Source organism: Cetorhinus maximus, unplaced genomic scaffold, assembly GCF_964194155.1.
Source record: "Cetorhinus maximus unplaced genomic scaffold, sCetMax3.hap1.1 HAP1_SCAFFOLD_316, whole genome shotgun sequence".
Lineage (NCBI taxonomy): Eukaryota > Metazoa > Chordata > Chondrichthyes > Lamniformes > Cetorhinidae > Cetorhinus > Cetorhinus maximus.
Window position 1 is genome coordinate 320,045 of NW_027596266.1, and position 26,580 is coordinate 346,624.

A 26,580-nucleotide genomic window follows, 5' to 3' on the forward strand; every position below is an offset into this window, starting at 1 on the left:
AAGCTGCTGGGGTTAACCCCGAGCACTTTGCAACCCAGTCTGGCCCAGCAATTTCCAGTGTGAGGCTGTTAAAGGAGGTAGATCCTGGGGGAGAACAGAGTGACAAACGTCCATTCAATTTAAGAGTGTTGCTTTAGTAACAAGTATTTCTACGGTGCCCTTTTTTCCGAGATTTTTTGTTAACTCGATTCTTGGTATTTGGGTGTCACTAACAAGAGCAGCAGATATTGTCAATCCCCAGTTGTGTGTTGGTCAGGTGTTGGTGGGCCTTCTTCCTGAATCGCTGCAGTCACTGTGGTGAAGGTGTTCCAACAATGCTGTTTGGTAAGGAGTTACAGGATTTTCACTCAGCGATGATAAATGTCCAAATCAACAACAACAAGTTGCATTTATGTAGCACACTGATTAGAATAGAATGTTCCAAAGTATTTCACAGGAATATTATACCGGAATATTTAACACTGAAGCACATGAGGAGGTATTGAGGCACATGATCAACAGCTTGGTCAAAGAGGCAAGTTTTAAGGAGAGTCTTAAAGGATGAGAAAGAGAGGACTAAATAGGGAATTCTAGAGCTTATAGCCTGAGCAGCTGAAGACACGGTCACCAACGGTGAGTCAATTAAAATCAGGGATGCTCAATCGGCCTGAATGAAATGAGTCCAGATATCTGGGAGGGATGTAGATTGGAGGATATGATAGAGATAGTGAGGAGCGTAGTCACTGAGGGATTTCAAAACAAGGATGAGAATTTGAACATTGAGGCGCTGCTTAACGAGGAGCCTATGTAGCTCAATGAGAACAGGGGCGTTGGATGAACGAGACAAAGTGCGAGTAAAGACATGGGAAGTGGAGTTTTAAATGACTCCACTGTTTCTGTGGCAGGCTAGGATGATTCCAGTTTAGAGGTAGCAAAGGAATGGATGCGTTTCAGCAGCAGCTGAGCTGAGGCAGGAATGAAATTCGGCAAAATGACTGATGTGGAAATGGACGGCCTTAGTGGTATGTAGTCAGAAGCTCAGTTTGGGGTGAAATATGACACCAAGATTGTGAACAGTCTGGTTCGGCCTCAGAGTTGTCAGAAAGGCATTGAAAGTTGGGGAGTGGAGTTTGTAACAGGGAATGAAAACAATGGCTTCAGTCTTCCCAAAATTTAAATGGAGGAAGTTTCTGTCCATCCAGTAATGGATGTCAGACAAATCAGGGCGGAGTGTGACTTGGAGGTGATGGTGTTCACATTCACCTGCTACCCTGGTCCTGATGGAGGTTGGAGGATAAGGGATTGGGAAATGCTGTCAAAGTTCTGGTAGAGTTGTGTAGGCCCAGACTGGAAGGTAGGTTCCCTTCCCTGAAGGACATTAGTGAACCAGTTGGGTTTTTATGATAATCCAGCAAATTTCATGGTCACTTTTTCCTAATGCCAGTCCCACACATTGAGCTCAATTTCACACCCAGCCTTTGTGTTTTTGTGAGTTCTCTCTCACTCACCTTTGTTTGTTTTGTCCTATTTTCACAGGGTTTGCAGTCCAGAATCACAAACCCGATATCACATCAGGATCTGACGGTGTTGTCCAATTGATCGTAACCCAAATACCATCGGATTTTGAATATGGTGATTAAGAGCCCTGTTCACAGTGGGGAGAAACCGCACACATGTTCTGTGCGTGGGCGAGGCTTCAGCCGATCATCTGACCTGTTGAAACACAGTCACAATGGAGAGAATCCATGGAAATGTGGGGACTGTGGGAAGGGATTCAATGACCCATCCCAGCTGGAAATCCATCAGTGTACAAGCACTGGAGAGAGGCCATTCATATGTTCAGTGTGTGGAAAGGGATTTTCTGATTCATCCAACCGACTGAAACACCAGCGAGTTCACGCTAGGGAGAGGCCGTTCACCTGCTCCGAGTGTGGGAAGGGATTCACTCAGTCATTCCACCTGCTGAGACACCAGCAAGTTCACACTAGGGAGAGACTGTTTACCTGTTCTGTGTGTAAGAAGGGATTTGCTGATTCATCCTCCCTAATGAAACATAAGCGAGTTCACACTGGGGAAAGACCATTTTCCTGCACTGTGTGTAAAAAGGGATTTGCTGATTCATCCAACCGACTGAAACACCAGCGAGTTCACACTGGGGAGAGACCATTTACCTGTTCTGATTGTGGGAAGGGATTCACTGATTCATCCAGCCTGCTGAGACACCAGAGAGTTCACACTGGAGAGAGACCATTTACCTGCTCCACATGTGGAAAGGGATTTGCTGATCCATCCAACCTCCTGGAACACCAGCGAGTTCACACTGGGGAAAGACCATTCACCTGCTCCAAATGTGGGAAGGGATTCACTCGGTCATTCCATCTTTCATTTCATCAGCGAGTTCACACTGGGGAGAGACCATTCACCTGCTCCAAGTGTGGGAAGGGATTCACTCGGTCATTCCATCTACTGAGACACCAGAGAGTTCACACTGGGGAGAGGCCATTTACCTGCTCAGAGTGTGGGAAGGTATTCATACAGTTATCCAATATGCTGAGACACCAGCGGGTTCACAAGTAACTGCTGTGGTTGGATTTAGTTCCCAATGATATTCTTGTCTGAAGCATATTCATAAGAGTGTGTTTCTGCTGAGGTTAATAAACTCCAGCCCAGTTACAGATTCTGTATAAAATTGGAATAAATCAGCTTTGCGATAAACAGTGTGTTGAGTCGTTTTGATATCTCTAGCACAAGTTAGTTCCTTTTGAAGGGCTCTCCCTTGCCCTGTCTCCTCCATCCTCAGCCCCAACGACAATTATGAGGAGCTCATGGAGCTTCTTTGTCACTAAGATTGAGACAATCCGATCAGCTGCCTCTGCTGCTTCCCTCCCTTCCACTAACCCACCAGGACAAACTGTCTCTAAATTTCCCCCAATGTCTGAGCCGTGAACACATCTTTTTCCAGTTTCTCTCCCATCTCCTCTCATGCCCTCTGTGTGCACCACCTGCTCCATCGACCCTATTCCCACTAAACTACGGACCATCCAACTTCCCCATGTTTGCCGTCATTGTCAATGGTTCTCTCTTTTCAGATACTGTGCCTCTCTCCTTTAAACCTTCCATCGTTACAACGTCCTTAAATAAAAACAAGCCCTTCACTCTTCCATCTTTGCATGCTGCTGCCCCATCTCCAGCCTCACTTTCTATTCAAAAATCCTGAAACGTTTTGTAATCTGCCAAATCCGTGTCCATTTTTCAGAGAACTCCCTGTTTGAATCCCTCCAATCAGGTTTCTGCCCTGCCTCAGTTCGATAACAGTTCTTATCAGTCACAAGTGAGATCCTATGTGGCTGTGACACAGGTAAACTTTCCCTTCTGTTCCTTCCCGACGTGTCTCACCTTCTGGGAGAGGAGACAGCCAGACCTGTGAGGAGCACCTCTACTCGGGCAGTGGGCTGAGTTTGAAAATAAACCCAAGAGCGACATCGCAGGAAAACTTGGTTGGTGAGAAGTTGCTGTTCGGGAGTGTGTTTAAATATATTAAAACTAGAAACAAAACCATAACATTTATAAAGAGGTAGCTGCCTGGATTTCAGTAAGGAACACCAGCAATAGGGAAGTAACATTAAATCAAGTCAAAGTGAAATATAGTCATAAAGTAAACTAAAGTAAGGTAAAGTTAGGAGAAGTGTAGCAAAGTGAAGTTACTGTTAATTTATTCTACTCATCCTCCTTTAAGTGTAAAATGAGAAGGAAGTAAAATGGGTAACAGGAAGTAGTAGTGAGGCTACAAGGCAGGAGAAACAAAGCAGAGCATGGAGTCTGCTTCGAATGCAGAATTATGTTAAAAAGACAAAATTAAAGGTGCTCTCCCTGAATGCGCACAGCATTCACAATCGATGATCAAAAGGCACAAATAGTCAGATATAGGGGTAAGATATTATTGCCATTATGGAAACATGGCTGCATGGTGACAAAAACTGCAAACTGAATATTCATGGATACTGGAAGTTTAGTAAAGACAAAGAGGTGGAGTTGTGCTGATAATAAGGGATGAGATCAGTGCATTAGTAAAGGGGATCTCAGTTTGGAAGAACAATGTGTGGAATCTGTTTGGGTGGAGCTAAGAATTAGCAAAAGGTAGCAGACATTGGTTGGAGTTGTTCATAGCCTACCAAATAGTAATGGTAATAGTAATGTATTAATCAAGAGATGATAGAAGCATGTAGCATAGGCTATACATTGATCATGGATGACTTCAATTTACGTGTACACTGGGTAAACCAATTGAGCACTGATGCAGTGGAAGATGAATTTCTGGAGTATGTTGGGAATGGTTTTCTAGAGCAGTATGTTGAGGAGCCAACTCGAGGACAGGCTATTTTAGATCTAGCATTATGTAATGAAAAAGGACTAATTAATAATCTTCTTGTAAAAGAACATTGAGGGGCGAGTGAACACAATATTATAGTATTTTATACTATGTTTGAAAATGAGGTAGTTCACTCTGAAGCAAGGGTGTTAAAGTTGAATAAAGGAAATTATGAAGGCGTGAGGGAGAAATTGGCTGAGATAGAATGTGAAAATACGTTAAAATGTACAGAGGCAATGGATAGTCTTCAAAGAATTATTACATAGCTTACAGCACATACACCTTCCTTCAAGGTGCAGAACCCCCAAAAAGTCAGTCAACCTTGGCTGACAAAGGAAGTTAAGGATGGTATAAGATTTAAAGATAAGCTTATGAAGTTGCCAGAAGTGGTAGTAAACCTGAGGATTGGGAGGCTTTTAAAATACAACAAAAGAAGACCAGGAAACTGGTAAAGAAAGGGAGAATAGCATATGAATGCAATCTAGAGAAAAGATAAAAACAGACTCTAAAAGCTGCTTTAGGCAAATGTGGGTCCATTGCATGCAGAGTCGGGGATTAGAGAAATGGCAGTGAAGCTAAATGATAATTCTGAGTCTGCCTTCACTGGGGAAGATACAAGAAATCTCCCAGGTTTAGAGATCCAAGGGAGTAGGGAGAATAAGGAGTTGAAGGAAATTAATATCAGTAAGAATGGGATTGAACGTTGATAAGTCACTGGGACCTGACATATTAATTAGCAAAATAAACCCACATGGGATAGGAGGCAATACACTGACATGGATTAAGGATTGGTGAACAGGCAGAAAACAGAGAGTAGGAATAAACGGGTAATTCTCGTGTTGGTAAGCTGTGATTAGTGGGGTACCACAAAGATCAGTACTTGGGTCCCAGTTGATCACAATATATATTAACAATTTGGATGTGGGGACCAAATGTAATCCTTCCAAGTTCGCAGATGATACAAAGCGAGGTGGGAATGTGTTGTGAGGTAGATGTAAAGCAGCTATGGGAGGATTTGACTTAGTGAGTGGGCAAGAACATGGCAGATGGAATATATTGTGGAAAAATGGCAGAAGGAACAGACGTTCAGAGTATTTCCTAAATAATAAGAGATGAGAAAGTGTAGATGTACAAAGGGACCTGGGTGTCCTTGTCCATAAGTCGCTGAAGGCTAACATGCAGATGCAGCAAGCTATTCGGAAGGCTCGTGGAATGTTAGCTTTTGCCACAAGAGGATTTGAGTACAGGAGTAGTAAAGTCTTGCTTCAATTGTTTAGAATCTTGTTTAGACCGCACCTGGAGTAGTGTGTGCAGTTTTGGTCACCTTGCCTCAGAAGGATATTATTGCCATAGAGGGAGTGCAATGAAAGTTCATAGGTTTGTTCCGGGGATGGTGGGACTGTCTTATGAAGAGAGATTGGGCAAATTCACTCTCCTTAATCAGTACATATTTCACCACATCTCTACCTCCTTTTAGATCTGAAAAAGGGTTTTACGGACTCGAAACATTGTCTCTGTCTCTCTCTCCGCAGATGCTTTCAGACCTGCTGTGTTTTTCTGGCATTTTTTGTTTTCGTTCCCCTGTTCCTATGTCTGCGGTGGATCCCCCTCTCCCAGGCCTGGGCTTCCATGTGATGTTCTGAATGATGACAGGATTAACCTTCTCCCTAACCTGTCCTAACCCTTCTGCCCGTTCATTTATTGAAACCAGGGATTCTACTTGTTCTAATGGTGACTTTCCCTGCTTGGCCAGTCATTCCTTGAAGTCAGCCCTTGAATTATTTGTACATTGTTTTATCATGTTCCCACATTTCAGTAACAAATGTTGAAATGTCTGCTCCACACCCACAGGGTTTCATCTGTTTAAAGTCACAAACAGAAAGGTCCAGTTTTCTCCTGGAGTTTTAGACAAATCAGCTTTCAGAATGATGCAGAGTTTGAGCCAATGAGGGAGATCCGGGCTCAGTCCCACCCCTCATTCACTCTGATTGGCTGGAGGAGCAGCTGCTCCCATTCGGTCATCCAGCCCCGCCCACTCCTCCGTCACTGCTGGAAAAACTCAGCAGATCTGACATCATCTGTGGAATGAAAAAAAAAATGTTTCGAGTCCGTATGACTCACTGTTTTGTCCTCTCTCCACAGATGCTGTTAGACCTACTGAGTTTTTCCAGCATTTTCTGCTTTTGTTTCAGAATTCCAACATCTGCAGTATTTTGCTTTTACTTTAAAGTTGTGAAGTCACCTGAGCCAAATGAGATGCACCCAAGGATCCTGGGAGAACTGGATTAACAGAAATTTCCTCCATTTAAATATTGAGAAGATGAAAGCCATTGTCTTCAGTCCTCGCTACAAACTCCACTCCATAGTCACTGGCTCCATCCCTCTACCTTGCTGGGAGTTGGAGCGGAGCAGTCCTGTGGGAGATACTCGGGAGATGAGAAGCACCTATAAATACAGGTCGGGGATTCGAGTGAGACCTACCTTGCTGGGAGTCAGAGTGGAGCAGACCTGCAGGAGACAGTGGGGAGCTGAGGAGCACCAATAAATACAGACCGGGCATTTGATTGAGGAGCGTCTATAAATACAGAATGGGGATTTGAGTGAGGAGCGTCTATAAATACAGACGGGGGATTTGAGTGAGGAGCGTCTATAAATACAGACTGGGGATTTGAGTGAGGAGCGCCTATAAATACAGACCGAGGATTTGAGTGAGGAACGTCTATAAATACAGACTGGGGATTTGAGTGAGGAGTGTCTATAAATACAGAGTGAGGATTTGAGTGAGGAACGTCTATAAATACAGACTGGGGAATTGAGTGAGGAACGTCTATAAATACAGATGGGGGATTTGAGTGAGGAGCGTCTATAATTACAGATTGGGGATTTGAGTGAGGAGCATCTATAAATACAGACAGGGGATTTGAGTGTGGAGCGTCTATAAATACAGACGGGGGATTTGAGTGTGGAGCGTCTATAAGTACAGACTGGGGATTTGAGTGAGGAGCGTCTATAAATACAGACTGGGGATTTGAGTGAGGAGTGTCTATAAATACAGACCGGGGATTTGAATGAGGAACGTCTATAAATACAGACCGGGGATTTGAGTGAGGAGCGCCTATAAATACAGACTGGGGATTTGAGTGAGGATCGCCTATAAATACAGACCGGGGATTTGAGTGAGGAGCGTCTATAAATACAGAGTGAGGATTTTAGTGACGAGGGTCTATAAATACAGAGTGAGGATTTGAGTGAGGAGCGTCTATAAATACAGCCCGGGGATTTGAGCGAGGAACGTCTATAAATACAGACCGGGGATTTGAGTGAGGAATGTATATAAATACAGAGCGGGGATTTGAGTGAGGAGCGCCTATAAATACAGACCGGGGATTTGAGTGAGGAGCGTCTATAAATACAGAGTGAGGATTTGAGTGAGGAGTGTCTATAAATACAGAGTGAGGATTGGAGTGAGGAGCGTCTATAAATACAGACCGGGGATTTGAGTGAGGAGCGGCTATAAATACGGACGGGAGATTTGAGTGAGGAGCGTCTATAAATACAGACGGGGATTTGAGTGAGGAGCGTCTATAAATACAGACGGGGGATTTGAGTGAGGAACATCTATAAATACAGACCGGGGATTTGAGTGAGGAGCGGCTATAAATACAGATGGGGGATTTGAGTGAGGAACGCCTATAAATACAGACGGGGTATTTGAGTGAGGAGCGTCTATAAATACAGACCGGGGATTTGAGTGAGGAGCGTCTATAAATAGAGTGAGGATTTGAGTGAGGAGCGTCTGTAAACACAGATAGGGGATTTGAGTGAGGAGCGTCTATAAATACAGACGGGGGATTTGAGTGAGGAGCGCCTACAAATACAGACTGGGGATTTGAGTGAGGAGCGTCTATAAATAGAGTGAGGATTTGAGTGAGGAGCGTCTGTAAACACAGATAGGGGATTTGAGTGAGGAGCGTCTATAAATACAGACGGGGGATTTGAGTGAGGAGCGCCTACAAATACAGAGCGGTGATTTGAGTGAGGAGCGCCTATAAATACAGACCGGGGATTTGAGTGAGGAGCGTCTATAAATACAGAGTGAGGATTTTAGTGACGAGGGTCTATAAATACAGAGTGAGGATTTGAGTGAGGAGCGTCTATAAATACAGACGGGGATTTGAGCGAGGAACGTCTATAAATACAGACCGGGGATTTGAGTGAGGAATGTATATAAATACAGACCGGGGATTTGAGTGAGGAGCGCCTATAAATACAGACCGGGGATTTGAGTGAGGAGCGTCTATAAATACAGAGTGAGGATTTGAGTGAGGAGTGTCTATAAATACAGAGTGAGGATTGGAGTGAGGAGCATCTATAAATACAGACCGGGGATTTGAGTGAGGAGCGGCTATAAATACAGACGGGGGATATGAGTGAGGAGCGTCTATAAATACAGACGGGGATTTGAGTGAGGAGCATCTATAAATACAGACGGGAGATTTGAGTGAGGAACATCTATAAATACAGAGCGGGGATTTGAGTGAGGAGCGCCTATAAATACAGACCGGGGATTTGAGTGAGGAGCGTCTATAAATACAGATGGGGGATTTGAGTGAGGAACATCTATAAATACAGAGCGAGGATTTGAGTGAGGAGTGCCTATAAATACAGATTGGGGATTTGAGTGAAGAGCGTCTATAAATACAGACTGGGGATTTGAGTGAGGAGCGTCTATAAATACAGACGGGGTATTTGAGTGAGGAACGCCTATAAATACAGACGGGGTATTTGAGTGAGGAGCGTCTATAAATACAGACGGGGGATTTGAGTGAGGAGCGTCTATAAATAGAGTGAGGATTTGAGTGAGGAGCGTCTGTAAACACAGATAGGGGATTTGAGTGAGGAGCGTCTATAAATACAGACGGGGGATTTGAGTGAGGAGCGCCTACAAATACAGACCGGGGATTTGAGTGAGGAGCGTCTATAAATACAGAGTGAGGATTTTAGTGACGAGGGTCTATAAATACAGAGTGAGGATTTGAGTGAGGAGCGTCTATAAATACAGACTGGGGATTTGAGTGAGGAACATCTATAAATACAGACCGGGGATTTGAGTGAGGAATGTATATAAATACAGACCGGGGATTTGAGTGAGGAGCACCTATAAATACAGACCGGGGATTTGAGTGAGGAGCGTCTATAAATACAGAGTGAGGATTTGAGTGAGGAGTGTCTATAAATACAGAGTGAGGATTGGAGTGAGGAGCGTCTATAAATACAGACCGGGGATTTGAGTGAGGAGCGGCTATAAATACGGACAGGGGATTTGAGTGAGGAGCGTCTATAAATACAGACGGGGATTTGAGTGAGGAGCGTCTATAAATACAGACGGGGGATTTGAGTGAGGAACATCTATAAATACACAGCGGGGATTTGAGTGAGGAGTGCCTATAAATACAGACCGGGGATTTGAGTGAGGAGCGTCTATAAATACAGAGTGAGGATTTGAGTGAGGAGTGTCTATAAATACAGAGTGAGGATTGGAGTGAGGAGCGTCTATAAATACAGACCGGGGATTTGAGTGAGGAGCGGCTATAAATACGGACGGGGGATTTGAGTGAGGAGCGTCTATAAATACAGACGGGGATTTGAGTGAGGAGCGTCTATAAATACAGACAGGGGATTTGAGTGAGGAACATCTATAAATACAGAGCGGGGATTTGAGTGAGGAGTGCCTATAAATACAGATTGGGGATTTGAGTGAGGAGCGTCTATAAATACAGACTGGGGATTTGAGTGAGGAGCGTCTATAAATACAGACGGGGTATTTGAGTGAGGAACGCCTATAAATACAGACGGGGTATTTGAGTGAGGAGCGTCTATAAATACAGACGGGGAATTTGAGTGTGGAGCGTCTATAAATAGAGTGAGGATTTGAGTGAGGAGCGTCTATAAACACAGATAGGGGATTTGAGTGAGGAGCGTCTATAAATACAGACGGGGGATTTGAGTGAGGAGCGTCGAAAATACAGAGTGCGGATTTGAGTGAGGAACGCCTATCAATACAGACCGGGGATTTGAGTGAGGAGCGTCTATAAATACAGACGGGGGATTTGAGTGAGGAACGCCTATAAATACAGACGGGGTATTTGAGTGAGGAGCGTCTATAAATACAGACGGGAGGTTTGAGTGAGGAACGTCTATAAATACAGACGGGGGATTTGAGTGAGGAACGGGCTGTTTCACTGTTGCAGCTGCTGTGAGGCAGCAGGAGTGGGGGGAAAGAGGCAACTGTGATGTCACAGGAAGCTGGTACGTTGATTGGTCGGTAAGTGTTGAGTCTAAGGGACAGTGTGTGAGAAACCAGCTTAGGACAGGCAAGTTCAGGTAGATCTATAAATAAAAATAACGTTACAATAATAAACCAAAATTTGAACACTTTAAAATTCAGATAAAACAACAAAGATTTTAAACAAGCAATAAAATAGAGTTACTTAAATAAAGATCTAATACACATCCCTTGTAGTTAAGAAGCATATAATATTTAGTTGTCAGTGGTACTAGCATTCAGTAAACACAGTAAATTGTAGCATACATAGGAAGAAAGTAATTAAAGTAAATTAACTAAATAACATAAGTTAGAATGGTAGGACAGGGGTTATCTTGCAGCTGTGAGATGTGGGAGCTTTTGGATGCCAAGGCGATCCATGACAAACACGTCTGCAGGAAGTGTAAGCAGCTTGAGGAATTCCGGATCAGGATAATTGATCTCGAAACCGAATTGCAGACACTGCACAACATAAGGGACGGGGGGAAATACCTGGATACTTTGTTCCGGAAGACAGTCACACCTCTTAGAAGAGGGTCATCTGTTTGATCAGCAGTGAGGGACAGGAGGATGTGACTGTCAGTGAGGCAGGTAATGGGACTGAGCAGGCAGTAGTGGAGGAGCCTCAGACTTTGCAAGTGTCAAACAGGTTTGAGGTGCTCACAACTTGTGTGGATGAAAGTGAAATGTGCAAGGTGGATGAGCTGGCTGGCCATGACACTGTGGTACAGGAAGCCATTCACGCAGGGGGAGCAAAAAGGAATGTAGTGGTAGTAAGGGATAGTATAGTGAGGGCATTGGCACTGTTTTCTGCAGCAAAAAGTGAGAGTCCAGGCGGCTATGTTGCCTGCCCAGTGCCAGGGTTCGGGACATTTGCTCAGGGTTGGAGAGGGACTTGCAATGGGAGGGGGAGAACCCAGTTGTCCTGGTCCATGTACGTACCAATGACATAGGTAGAACTAGGAAAGAGGTTCTGTAAAGTCAGTATAAGAAGCTAGGTACCAAATTATGTAGCAGAAACTCAAAGGTAATAATCTCTGGATTATTACCTGAGCCACGTGCAAATTGGCATCGGGCAAATAAGATTAGCGAGACCAATGCGTGGCTCAAAGATTGGTGTGGGAGAACTGGGTTCCGGTTTGTGGGGCACTGGTATCAGTGCTGGGGGCAGTGGGGGCTGTACCGTTAGGACGGTTTACACCTGAACCGTGCTGGGATGAGTGTCCTCACAAATCGCATAACCAGGGAAGTAGAGAAGGCTTTAAACTAAACAAGAGCGGTGAGGGATCAAGCTTGGGTAGAGGTAGCAATTGAAGGTGTAGAGTCAAGACAGGAGAGCAAAATAGTAATATGAGAAATGAGGTCAGGGAATGGCAGGAAGGGACTGAGAGAAAAAACCTAAGAATAAATCAATAGTCAAGACTAGATGTTACAACGGTAACAAAAAGACAAGACTGAAGGCTCTCTATCTGAATGCACATAGCATTCAAAACAAAGTAAATGAATTGATGACCCACACAGAAGTAAATAAATATGATCTGATAGTAATTATGGAGACGTGGCTGCAGGACAACTAAGATTGGGTCCTTAATATTGAGGGGTACATGACATTCAAGGAGAATAGGAAGCTAGGTAAAGGTGGAGGGGTTGCATTGTTAATCGAGGGCATTGATGCAATAGTTAGAGATGAGCTTGGATCAGGAGATCAGGATGTAGAATCGGTTTGGATGGAGATGAGGAATAGTAGGGGAAAAATAGACATTAGTGGGAGTGGTTGATGGGCCCCTAACAGCAGCCATAGTGTAGGACAAAGTATTCAAGAGAAAATATTGTGTGCTTGTGATAAAGGGACGGCAATAATCATGGGTGATTTTAATTTACACATTAACTGGAAACATCAGATTGGCAGTAGTAGCCTGGATGAGGAGTTCTTAGAATGCTTTTGAGATAGTTTCTTAGAGCAGCATGTTCAGGAGCCAATCAGAGAGCAGGTTATATTTGACTTGGTATTGTGTAATGTAACAGGATTAATTAATGATCTCAGAGTAAGGGCACTACTAGGTATCAGCAAGCACAATATGGTTCAATTTTACATCCAGTTTGAAAGGGAGAAGAGTGGGTCAAAGACTTGTATCTTAAACTTAAATAAGGGCAACTTTGTGGGGATGAAAGCTAAGCTAGCTGAAGTGAACTGGGAAACTAGGCTAGAGGAGAGATGAATAGAGAAGCAGTGGCAGACATTTAAGGGGATATTTCAAAGTATTCAGAATGAGTACATCCCGACCATAATGAAAAATTATAAAGGGGAGGACCCACGTTCTGTGGTTAACAAAAGAAGTTAAAGAAAGCATCAGCTTAAGGAAAAAGCAGACAACTCCGCAAAGATGAGCAGCGGGACAGATGATGGGACAGAATATAAAGAACAGTCGAAAATGGCTAGAAGGTTAATCAGGAGAAAGAAATTAGAGTGTGAGAGGAAGTTTGCTAGAAATGTAAAAATGGATAGCAAGTGTTTCTACAGGTGCTTAAAAAGGAAAAGAGTGAGCAAAGTGAGTGTTGGTCCTCTAGAGGGTGACAGTGGGGAGTTAATAGTAGATAAGGAAATGGTGGAAGAAATGAATAATATTTTGCTTCTGTGTTCAATATAGAGGATACAAAAAACATTCCAGTAATAGCTGCAAATCAGAAGGTGACAGGAGAAAGGAACTGGGTGAAATTGAAATCACTGGGGAAATGGTACTGAGCAAATCAAAGGAGCTGCTGATGTCAAGTCTCTGGGACCCAGTGAACTACATCCTAGGGTCTTAAAAGAGGCGGCTAATGCGGTAGTCGGTGCGCTGGTGTTAATTTTCCAAAATTCGCTCGATTTTGGAAACGTTCCATCAGATTGGAAAGTAGCAAATATAACCCCTCTATTCAAGAAGGGAGGGAGGTAGAAAACAGGAAACTATAAGCCAGTTAGCTTGACGTCTGTCGTGGGGAAGTTATCAGAATCAATCATTAAGGAGGTTATAGCTGGGCATTTAGAAGAGCTCAAGGCAATTGGGAAGAGTCAGCATGGTTTTGTGAAAGGAAAATCATGTTTAACCAATTGATTGGAGTTATTTTGAAGGAGTAACATGCGCAATGGATAAAGGGGTGCCTGTAGACGTACTCTACTTGGATTTCCAGAAGGCATTTGAGAAGGTGCCACATCAAAGATTATTACGGAAAATAAAAGCACATGGTGTAGGGGGTAACTTATTAGCACGGATAGGAGATTGGCTGGCCGGCAGAAAGCAGAGAGTTTGTGTAAATGGGTCTTTTTCTGATTGGCAGGATGTGACGAATGGAGTCCCACAGGGATCTGTTCTGGGGCCTCAACTTTTTATGATTTACATCAATGACTTAGATGAGGGGAGTGAAGACATGGTTGCTAAATTGGCATTTGGCACAAAGATAGGTAGGAAAGTATGTTGTGAAGAGGACATGAGGAGGTTGCAGATGGATGTAGATAGGTTGAATGAGTGGCCAAAGATCTGGCAAATGGAGTGAAATGTGGGAAAATGTGAAGTTGGTCACTTTGGCAGGAAGAACAAAAGAGCAGAGTATTGCTTAAATGGAGAATGGCTGCATAATTCTGAGGTGCAGAGGGAACTAGGTGTTTTAGTAAATGAGTCACAAAAAGTTTGTATGCATGTACAGCAAGTAATTAATAAGGCTAATGGAATGCTATCCTTTGTTACGAGAGGGGTTGAACATAAAAGTAAGGATGTTATGCTTCAGTTATACAGGACCGCACCTTGAATACTGTGTGCAGTTTTGGTCTCCTTATTTAAGGATGGATATAAATGCATTGGAGGTGGTTCAATGGATGTTCACTAGATTGATACCTGGAATGAGCGGGCTGTCTTATGAGGAAAGGTTGGACAGACTGGGCTTGTTTCCACTGGAGTTTAGAAGAGGGAGGAGTGATTTGATTGAAGTATACAAGATCCTGAACGGCCTTGACAAGGTGGATGTGGAAAGGATGTTTCCTCTTGTGGGTGAGTCCAGAACTAGGGGGCACCATTTCAAAATTAGGGGGTCGCCCTTTTAGGACAGAGATGAGGATAATTTTTTTCTCTCAGAGGGATGTGCGAATGGGAACTCTCTGCCTCAGAAGGCGGTGGAGGCGCGATCATTGAATATTTTTAAGACACAGGATCTAGGTAGATAGATTCTTGTTAGGCAAGGGAATCAAAGGTTATCAAGGTTAGATGGAAATGTGGAAATTCAAACACAAGAAGATCAGCCATGATCTTATTGAATGGCATAGCAAACTTGAGAGGCCAAATGGTCTGCTCCCGTTCCTATTCCATATGTTCTTATGGTGTCTCTCCAGTGTGAATTCGCTGGTGTGTTCGCAGCCTGGATGACTCAGTGAATTCCTTTCCACACTTGGAGCAGGTCTCATGTGGGATGGCTGAGTGAATCCCTTCCCACACACGGAGCAAGTGAACGATGTATCTCCAGCGTGAATTCGCTGGTGTTTTTGCAGGTGGGATGACTGAGTGAAACCCTCCCACATTCAGAGCAGGTGAACGGCTTCTTCCCACTGTGAACTCGGTGGTGTCTTAGCAGCTCAGATGACTGAGTGAATCCCTTCCCACATTCGGAGCAAGTGAATGGTCTCTCCTCAGTGTGAATTCGCTGGTGTGTTCGCCGGTTGGCTGACAGAGTGAATCCCTTCCCACACTCGGAGCAGGTGAACGGCCTCTCCCCAGTGTGACTGCGTCGATGGATTTCCAGCTGGGATGAGTAATTGAATCCTTTCCCACAGTCCTCACATTTCAACAGTTTTTCCATGGTTCAAGTGTCCCTGTGTCTCTCCAGGTTTGATGATCATTTGAATCTTTGTCCACACATAGAACACGTGTACAATTTCCCCCTGCTGTGAATGGTGTGATGTTATTTCAGGCTGTGTAACTGGTTAAAGCTCTTTCCACTGTCAGTTCACTGGAACACTCTCATTCGGGTGTGTGTGTGTCTCGGTGCTTTTCCAGTCACACTGATGTTTGAAATCTTTTCCCACAGACAGAACAGACAAATATTTCTCCTTCCACATTCAAAGATGATAGTATTCACGTCCTGATGAATCGAGTGACTCTGTCAGATCTTGATGTGATGTTTGGTTTGAGTTCCCCCTCTGTAAATCCTCCCCTTCCGATACCCTGTAAAAGGAATTTACAAAAGTGATCACTGTAAGAACAGGATAGAAATTCAGAGCAGACAATTCTCAATTCTATGGAACATTACTTCCTGTCTTCTTCTCCCAAAGCTGCAAAACGCTGTCCCACACACTCTCCCTCCTCCCTGTGCTGAAGCCAGACAGAGTTTTGGATAATTCTTCCTGTATCTTTTTAACAAATTTGTCCAACTGAAGATAACAATATGTTTGATCATTCAATTCAGTCATTACTCATGACCAAATCATTAATCTGAAACCCCCTGTCCGACCATACAGAATAGCAGATGTTAACCTTGTGTCCAGTGTGGAGATTTAATGAGTGATTGTGAAGATGGTTTCTCCAAACCTCCCAGGGTTTCCTTCCTTCCTTCCTTCCTTCTCTCCCTCTCTAACTAAGTTAAACCTGGGATCAGTCTCACGGTCCATTCTGGTTACTGCTTCTCTTCCTGATGACTATTTAACTCCAATTGAACACTGAGAAGACTGAAGACACTGTTTTCAGTCCCTGCTCCAATCTCCAATCTCTGGATACCAACTCCATCCTTCTCCATGGGAACAGTCTGAGATTAAACCAGTCTGTTCATAACCTCGGTGTTACATTTGATCTCAATCTGTGCCGTCACTAAGATCGCCTCTGCAACATCATCCGCCCTCACCCCGTCTCAGTGCATCTGCTGCTGAAACCCTAATCACTGCCGTTGTTACCTCCAGACTTGAACGACTATCCCAACACACTCCTGGCTGGTCTCCCACATTCTAATCTCCGTAAATGTGAAGCCATCCAAAAGTCTGCTGTCCATGTCTTCACTCATAGCAAATCCTGTTCCTCTATCACCTATTTGCTTCCTGACCTGCCTTGGATCCCGGTCAAGCAACAGCTTGATTTTAAAATTCTCATCCTTGTTTTCAAATCCCTCCATGGCCTCACCCTTCCTTATCTCTGTAATCTCCTCCAGCCCCACAACCCTCTGAGATATCTGCACTGCTTTTCTCTTGTACTCATCAGGACAGACGCAAGAACATCAAATTTCAAAGATTATCAGTCGGGCTCATAGTGTGGCTCACTTTTGCTTGCTAGAAGCTACATATATTCATACACAGGGAACTGCCCACTGCAGACAGAAGGGACATGTCCAGGGATGGGACCGTTTGTTGAATTAAACAAAAGCATGGAGGATGATAGCTCTTTGGTGCATTCTCCATGGTAATGCCTTGACCAATTAGAGCTGACTGGCCAACCAGTCAACACCCTTTCCTTGTGCAGCATAAATTGTTGTTCGCTGAGAAATTTGGTTTTTTTGCATCTGTCCAGAGGAGTGCAACATGAAATATGAGCAATATGTCTCCCTTTTTCAGCAATACTTAAATTCTGTACTGCTGAGTGACTGTGCGTTTATAATTCTATTGTTGCTGATCTAAAACTCCTGGTGAACACACATTTTTTGAACGTCTCCCTCGGGCTGTTGCTCATTGTTCCCGTGAGGATGGAGGCCGCGCATGCGCCCTGTAGCACTTTGGCCAATCAAGATGGCCGCGCATGCGCCCATCCTCACATTGCCCCTATAAAGATGGCGGCCGATAACTCGGGCCTTTCTCCCACAGCGCCGAGCAAACCCAGGACCGGTGGCTCTTTATTGAGGGTTTGGGGCCGACACCGTGAGTTTATGAAGCTTCCAAAATCACCCGTCAGCCCTATCTCCGTTCACGGGTTCTGTATTCGCACTCGGCCTTTTTTAAACCCGCATTTTAAATTCGCTGGTTGGAGCTCCCTTACCGCCTGTCACCACGGACTGCGCATGTTCCGACTCCGAATGATTGGCGGCAGCTCCGGACCAATAGGAAGAAGGGGCGGGATTGGAGGACCGATCGGGAGCAGCTGATCCTCCAGCCAATCGGAGTGAGAGGGGCGGAGCCTGCAGGGAGTGGAGCATGCGCCGTGTGGGCGGGGGACCGGGACGAAGGCGGTGGAATATTTTTCCCAATAATTGATATAGATTTTTCTTTTCCCACCTATTTCCATTATTTTTAAATGTATTTCCATCCATTGTTTTATCTCTAACTTTTAGCCTATTTCAATCCCTTCACCCCACCCCCACTAGGGGTCTCTGTACCTTGCTCGTCCTGCTTTCTACCCTTAATTAGCACATTCCTTAGATAATATCACCACCTTCAACACCTCTTTGCACTTTTGTCTGTGACATCTTTTGGTTATCTCCACCTATCACTGGCCCTCTATCCAGCTCTACTTGTCCCCTGCCGTAAACCAGCTTATATTTCACTGCTCTTCTATTTTTACTTAGTGCTGTTGAAGAGTCATATGGACTCGAGACGTTAACTGTGTTCCTCTCAGCAGATGCTGTCAGACCTGCTGAGTTTTTCCAGGTATTTTTGTTTTTGTTGCGGTGGAATTTAAAGTCCAGCGGGTGAGAAAGGGACAAGTGCAGGAGAGGAATGGAGCCGGAGGGTGGACTGGGAGGGTTCACAAACCCCCGGTGTAGGACTCCAAACCCGGATTAGAAACTCCCGGAGCCCAGTTTATACCAATTGTTTGGAAACTCCTTTTACAGGGAGTGAGAAGGGGAGGATTTACACACAGCAAACTCAAACCAAGTGAAATGTTTGTCTCTTTGGACTGACCTGCTGAAACACATTGAATTCTCACTGGCGAGAGGCTGTTCAGTCGCTCACAGTGTGGTAAGAGGTTCAGGACATCATCCCACCTGCTGGGACACCATTCACACTGACAAGAGACCTTTTAATTTAAGTGTGAGAAATGCTTTAACAGGTGTGAGGAACCATGCGGGGAAATTTGCTAGTGGTGTCGGTTGGCTCTTAAACTAATTTGGCATGGGGGTGGAATACTGAGTGGAGGTATAGTAGGGGGTGATGTACGTACAAGTATATAAGAAAAAACAAGTCAGTCTGGAAGGCAGGGTGTACAAAGTCAAGTTAATGCACAAGGCAACATGGCAAGGCTGGATGACATTTATTTTAATGTAAGGAATGTTGTAAGGAAGGCAGATGAGTTGCAGATGCTGGTTAACACATGGGGATATGATATCATTGCTATCACGTCAACATGGCTGAGGGAGGGGCAGGACTGGCAGCTCAATATTCTGAGGTATAGAATCTTCAGGTGAGACAGGAAGGGGGCAGAGGTTGTAAAAGAGATGGTGGTGTCACAATATTGATCAAGGAGTCAATTACTGCAGTAAGGAGGGATGGTATCTTAGAAGGTTCCTTAAATCAGGCCGTATAGGTAGAACTTAAAAACAGAAAGGGGGCAATCACATTGTTGTGAGCATACTATAGACCCCCAAAGAGTCAGGGAGAGATAGAAGGGCAGATATGTAGGCAAATCTCAGAAGTGTTAAAATAATAGGGTAATAATAATCGGGGATTTCAACTTCCCCAATATTAACTGGGATAGACAAAGTGTGAAAGACTTTGAGGTGGCAGAATTCTTCAAATGTATCCAGGCGAGATTTTGAAGCCAGCACATAGAAAGTCCTACAAGAGAGGTGCTGGACCTATTAGAGAACGAAGCTGGGCAAGTTGTAGAAGTATCAGTGGGGGAGCAGTTCAGTGATAATGACCATAACTCAGTAAGATATAAGTAGTTATGGAAAAGGACGAAGATGGATAGAAAATAAGGGTTTTGAATTGGGGAAGGCGAATTTCAATATGATAAGACAGGACCTGGCCAATGTGGACTGGGAGCAGCTACTTGTAGGAAAATCAACATCAGAGCAGTGGGAGTCATTCAAAAAGGAAATAGTGAGAGTACAGGGCCAACATTTTCCCACAAAGGACCAACAAGTCCAGAGAAAATGGGATGTTGAGGAATTGACAGGATTAGATAAGGGGGGAAAAAAAGGGAAGCTTATGGTACATACCGATGGCTTAAAACAGCAGGAGCCCTTGATGGGTACAGAACGTGTAGGGGGTTAAAGAAGAAATTAGGAAAGCGAAGAGGGGGCATGAAAAACACAGCTGGGTGAAATAAGTTAAAATCCAAAGGCATTTTATAAGTATATTCAGAGCAAGAGGATAACCAGGGAGAGATTAGGGGCCATCAGGGACCAAAATGGCAATCTGTGTGAGGAGCTGGAAGATGTAGATGAGGTTTTAAATGAGTACTTTGCATCTGTATTAACTATACAGAAGGACGATGTAGGTATAGAAATCAGGGAGGGGGACTGTGATATACTTGAACAAATGAGTATTGAGAGGGAGGAGGTATTAGCGGTTTTATTGGGCCTTAAAAGTCTATTAATCCCCAGGCCCAGATGAGATGTATCCCAGGTGCTGTGGGGGGCAAGGGAGGAGCTTTCAGGGGCCCTGACATTAATTTTCAAATCCTCTCTGGCCACAGGAGAAGTACCAGAGGACTGGAGGACAGCTAATGTGGTATCATTATTAAAGAAGAATGGTGGGGATAAACCAGGGAGCTAATAGGCCAGTGAGTCCAACATCACTGGTAGGGAAACTTTTGGAAACGTTCTGAGGGACAGAATTAATCCCCATGAGGAGAGGCAAGAATTAATCAAGGATAGTCAGCATGGCTTTGTCGGTGAGAGATCATGTCTAACAAATTTGATTGAATTTTTCGAGGAGGTGACGAGGTGTGTAGATGAGGGTAGTTCAGTTGATGTAGTCCACATGGAATTCTCTAAGGCTTTTGACAAGGTCTGGCATGGGAGACAGGTCCAGAAGGTAAGAGCCCATGTGATCCAGGGCAATTTGGCAAATTGGATCCAGAATTAGCTCAGTGTCAGGAGGCAGAGGGTGATGGTCAAAGGTTGTTTTTGTGACTGGAAGCCTGTGTCCAGTGGCGTACTGCAGGGTTTGGTGCTGGGTCCCTTGTTGTTCTTCGTGGACATTAATGATGTAGACATGAATGTAGGAGGTATGATCAGTAAGTTCACAGGTAACACAAAAAAATCACTAGTGTGGTAAATAGCGAGGAGGAAACCCTTAGACATATAGACAGGCTGGTCAGATGGGCAGAACAGTGGAAAATGGAATTTAATCCCAAAAAGTGTGAGGTGATGCATTTTTGGAGGACTAACTGGGCAAGGGAGTACATGATGAATGGTAGGACCCGAGGAAGTACAGACCCTTGGTGTGCATGTCCATAGATCCTTGAACATAAGAACATGAGAACTAGGAGCAGGAGTGGGCAATTCAGCCCCTCGAGCCTGCCCCGCCATTCATTATGATCATGGCTGATCTCATTTTGGCCTCAACTCCAATTTCCCTCCCTCTCCCCATAACCTTTCAACCCATTACTAATTAAGTCCGTGTGGTGAAGGTGCTCGCACAATGCTGGTAGGTAAGGAGCTACAGGTTATTCACCCAGCGATGAGGAAGGGACATTGATATATGTCCAAATCAACAACAACAATTTGTGTTTATATCGCACATTTATTGTTATATAGTTTACCAAGACATTTCACAGAAATGTTAGAAACCAAGGAGATACTCGGGCAGGTGGCCAATAATTTGGTCAAAGAGGTCGGTCTGAAGGAATATCTTAAAGGAAGCAAATGAGGTAGAGAGGTGGAGAGGTTTAGGGAGGGAATTCTAGAGTCTTGGAAACTGACAGAATGGCAACCAGTGATGGAATTATAAAAATCAGTTATTCTCGAATTCAAGAAGAGCAGATATTTCGGGGGGATTGTGAGGCTGGAGGAGGTTACAGAGATAAGAATGATCACAACCATGGAGAAAACAAGGATGAGAATGTGAAAATTTAGGTGCTGCTTAAATGAGTGCCTTCAAATCATTTGTATAGTTTGTGAATGGCTGTGGGCCAAGCACTGATCTTTGTAGTATCCCACAAATAACTGCCTGTCATCCTGAGAATGAGACATTTATTCCGACTCTGTTTTCTGTCTTTTCACCAATTCTCAAACTATAACAGGATATTACCCCAATCCCATGTACTTGAATTCTGTTTATTGACATCTTGTGCTTTGTTTAGTAACCATCTCTCTGTCTCTCCCACTCCTCTCTCTTTCTCTCTCTGTCACATTGAATTCTCCAACCCAGCGAGTTGTGGATGCTCCATCATTGAATATATTTCCGGCTGAGATGGACAGATTTTTGGTCTCTCAGGGAGTCGAGGGATATGGGGAGTGGGTGGGAAAGTGGAGTTGAAGCCCAAGATCAGCCACGATCGTATTGAATTGTGGAGCAAGCTCGATGGGGTGTTAGGACTTCTCTTGTTCCTATTTCGTATGTTCTTATAGAGGCCAGAGTCTTGTGTAGGCCCAGATCGGGTGGCAGGTTCCCTCCCCTGAAGGACATTAGTGAACCAGTTGGGTTTTTATGACGATCCAGCAGTTTTCATGGTCACTTTTTCCCAGTGCCGGCCCCACAAATTCCCAGATTCATTCAGCTCAATTTCACAACCTGCCTTTGTGTTTTTGTGGGTTCTCTCTCACTCCCCTTTTCCTGTTTTAAATCAATTCCACAGGGGATTAGAGGGGGAGGATTTGCATTCGGGAAACTGAAACCAAACATCACATCAGGATCTGATGGAATCGCTTAATTTATCTTAAACTGAGTATCTTCAGATTTTGAACATGGAAGGAAAAAGCACCGTTCACAGTGGGGAGAAACCGTACACGTGTTCAGTGTGTGGACGAGGCTTCATCCAATCATCTGACCTGACGGAGCATAAATGCAGTCACAATGGAGAGAAACCATGGAAATGTGGGGACTGTGGGAAGAGATTCAAATCCCCATTGGAACAGGGATCTCATTGGTGCACTCACACTGGGGAGAGACCATTCACTTGCTCTGAGCGTGGGAAGGGATTCACTCAATTAGCCAACCTCATGGGACACCAGCAAGTTAACACAAATGAGAGACCTTTTAAATGCCCACAGTGTGAGACGTGCTTCAAAAGTTCTGTGGAACTAAAGTCCCATCAATGTGTTCACAATGATGAGAGACCATTCAGGTGCTCTCAGTGTGGGACTGGGTTCAGGCAATCATCTCATCTCATCGCACACCAGCGAGTCCACACTGGAGAGAGTCCGTTCGCCTGCTCCGAATGCAGGAAGGGATTCAGTCAGTCATCCCACCGGCTAAGACACCAGAGAGTTCACACTGGAGAGAGGCCATTTACCTGCTCCGAATGTGGGAAGGGATACAGTCAGTCATTCAACCTGCTGCTGCACCAGACAGTTCACACTGGAGAGAGGCCATTTACCTGCTCCGAATGTGGGAAGGGATTCAGTCAGTCATCTGACCGGCTAAGACACCAGAGAGTTCACACTGGAGAGAGGCCATTTACCTGCTCCGAATGTGGGAAGGGATTCAGTCAGTCATCCGGCCTGCTGAGACACCAGAGAGTTCACACTGGAGAGAAGCCATTCACCTGCTCCGAATGTGGGAAGGGATTCAGTCAGTCATTCAACCTGCTGCTGCACCAGACAGTTCACACTGGAGAGAGGCCATTTACCTGCTCCGAATGTGGGAAGGGATTCAGTCAGTCATCTGACCGGCTAAGACACCAGAGAGTTCACACTGGAGAGAGGCCATTTACCTGCTCCGAATGTGGGAAGGGATTCAGTCAGTCATCCGGCCTGCTGAGACACCAGAGAGTTCACACTGGAGAGAGGCCATTTACCTGCTCCGAATGTGGGAAGGGATTCAGTCAGTCATCCAACCTGCTGCTGCACCAGACAGTTCACACTGGAGAGAGGCCATTTACCTGCTCCGAATGTGGGAAGGGATTCAGTAAGTCATCCCATCGGCTAAGACACCAGCAAGTTCACAAGTAACTGTCGTGATGGGATTTTGCTCTTAATAACATTCAGGACTGAAGTATGTTCATTATAGTGTGTTTCTGTAGACATTAATAAACTCCAGCCCGCTTAGATAAAAGTCAAATAAATCAGCATTGTGTTAAACACAATGCGTTGAACCTTTTTTACTATTTTTAACAAGTTAGTTGCTTTTTGATGTTAATAAACTCCAGCCCAGTTATAGATTCTGTATAAAATTGGAATAAATCAGCTTTGCGATGAACAGTTGAGTCGTTTTGATATTTCTAGCACCAGTTAGTTCCTTTTGAAGGGCTCTCCCTCTCCCCTGTCTCCTCCATCCTCACCGCCAGCAACAAGTGTGAGGATCTCATGGTGCTTCTTTGTCACTAAGATTGAGACAATCTGATCAGCTGCCTCTGCTGCTTCCCTCCCTTCCACTAGCCCACCGGGACAAACTATCTCTAAAGATCCCCCTTGCCCGAGCCTGAACTCGTGATTAAATGACAAAGGGGATGATGGTGCAAGGCAGCATTGGGTGATAATGAGACAAGGAAATAAACTAATGGGACAAGTGGAGAAACAACACAGGCCCAGAGGAGAGATAAATGGTAAAAGAAGAACCATTACCAGCACCTACTGTCAGAAAAAATGGGAGCAGTGGTTATGATCTGAAATTATCAAAATGAATGTTGAGTCCAGAAGGATGTAAAGTGTTCAATGAAAGATGGGCTGCTGTTCCTCGAGCTTCCATTGAGCTTCATTGGAACAGTGCAGGAGGCCGAGGTCAGAGTGGGAGTGGGTGGAGATTAAACTGGTAAATGACCAGGACCTCAGGGTCACACTTGGAGACTGAAAGGTGATGTTCCACAAAGCAGTTACCCAATTGGGATTTAATTTCCTCAATGTAGAGAAAACCGCGCTGTGGTCAGTGAATAGACAATACTGAATAGCAAGAAGTACCAGTAAATCACTGTGCCCCTTGGAAAGAGTTTTGGGCCCTGGAATGAGGGAAGGGAGGAGGTGGATGGGTGCTGCTGCATCTGCTGTGCTTGAATGGAAATGATTCACACTGATGTTCATAAGAACACAAGAAATAGGAGCAGGGTTGGACTAAAAGGCCCCTTGAGCCTGCTCCACCATTAAATGTTCTTCCAGCTCAACTCCACTTTCCCATCCTATCACCATATCCCTTAGTGCCCAAATATTTATGGATTTCCATCTTGAACATATCAAGATGGAGAACAACAGACTCAGTGCAACTATTAATCTGGGAAATGCACAAACAAGGTGCATGTGAATTACAAATTCACCTCTTCACTGCTTGGTAATCATGTTAAATGAGCTTTACACTGGCCCCATGCTGAAATCTAGTCATTCTCTGACAGGTATTCTTAATGGTTTAATTAGCAAATTTAAAATGAAAAATACCCTCTGCTTCACTTTAAGGCTGAGAGACAACTTTGTAATTGATTCATAATGTCACAGACTGGCTCATTAGATCTGCTCATTTCATCTAATCTTATTTTCAGCTAATGGGAGAATGGCTGAAACAGGGGATGGTGAATAACAGCTCGAAACCACAGTCCCCTCTCCCACTGCCATAATGATCCTTACCACATACAGGAATTTGGGACAATGTGACTTTGATGCTCAGATTAGCTCTGCCTCCATATTATAGGAAGGAGCGAAGCACTGGGGATGGTGCAAAAAAGATTTACTGGAATGATGCCAGAATTTGAAAATATGTCAAATTCACAAAGATTTAACAGATTGAAAAGTTTTTCACTGGAAAAGAAAGTGAGGGATGACTTGACTGAGGCCTTTAAGATAATGAAAGGGGTTGACAGGGTAGACAAGTGGAAGAGTTTTCCACTTGTAGATGATTGAGAATAAATATACGTTAGTCATCAATAAATCTAATGCACAATTCATATGCAACTTCTTCAATCAGAGATAAAAGCAGAAAATCATGGAAATACTTAGCACATCCAGGAGAATCTGTGAATTGAGAAATAGAGTTAACTTTTCAAGTCTGTTCACTGATGCAGTGCAGTTCTGATGGAAAGTCACAGCCCTGAAATTTAAATACATCTTTCACTCTCCACAGATCTGCTGAAAATTCCAATATTTTGTTTTTTTATTTCAGATTTATAGCACCACCTTTCTCTAACTGTGGTTGAGAATGTAGAGCACATTCTTAGAAGGGTTTGAGATCCCAGTGTGAGCTGAAACTCATGTTGCAAAATCACACCATGAAATCACACCAGCTGAATGTGGAAATGGATTCACCTCGTTAAACCATTTTCTGACACAGCAGCACAGTCATACCTGTGGGAGACCATTCAGATACTTCATTTGTGCAACCCTTTGCTCACTGCCTACCTGCTAACACTCCAGTTTTAGAAGGTCAAAGGATTAGATCCACAATTGCTACATTCCAACTGACAAGACAGAGTTTCAGTAGTCAGAATATGGGAAGAAAAATCACTTGTCTGCGGCGCTGCTGAGACTCCAGTGAGTTCAGATCTAACTGTCAGGGTTTGTTTTGTTGTTAATTGCACCCAGGACAGAACTATGGTGGAGGGGCCGTGCACTATGGTTGCCATATCAATATTCATAATTTTATATATTGGCCCTATGGCGCCAATCATCATCGGATCATAAAACATAATTATCTTATCAGAAAAGGCCTTTCAATGGCGGTATGTTTACCCAGGATTCAGTGGGGGCAGAATGTGCTCTATCCTCACGACAGGCGGCCCTGGCGCAGGCGAAGTAGCTGCAAGTGTCTGGTACATGCGCATTGCGATCTCTGACTGGAGCATGCGCAGTACCATCGGTACCTGGAGCTGATGGAAGACGCTGAGAAATGGCGAACACAGGCGAGTAAAAGGAGCCGGTGAGTTGGGGAGGGATG

At 44.3% G+C, this 26,580-nt stretch overlaps 1 protein-coding gene across 1 annotated transcript in view; it reads left to right on the forward strand.

Annotated features, from left to right (window-relative positions):
- Positions 1-26,580, forward strand: part of LOC144673218 (uncharacterized) — a 73,006-nt gene that overhangs the window by 43,725 nt on the left and 2,701 nt on the right. The window contains 2 exon segments of the mRNA XM_078535163.1: positions 1,707-2,552; positions 22,499-23,674. Coding sequence (XP_078391289.1) covers positions 1,707-2,552; positions 22,499-23,674 — 2,022 coding nt within the window.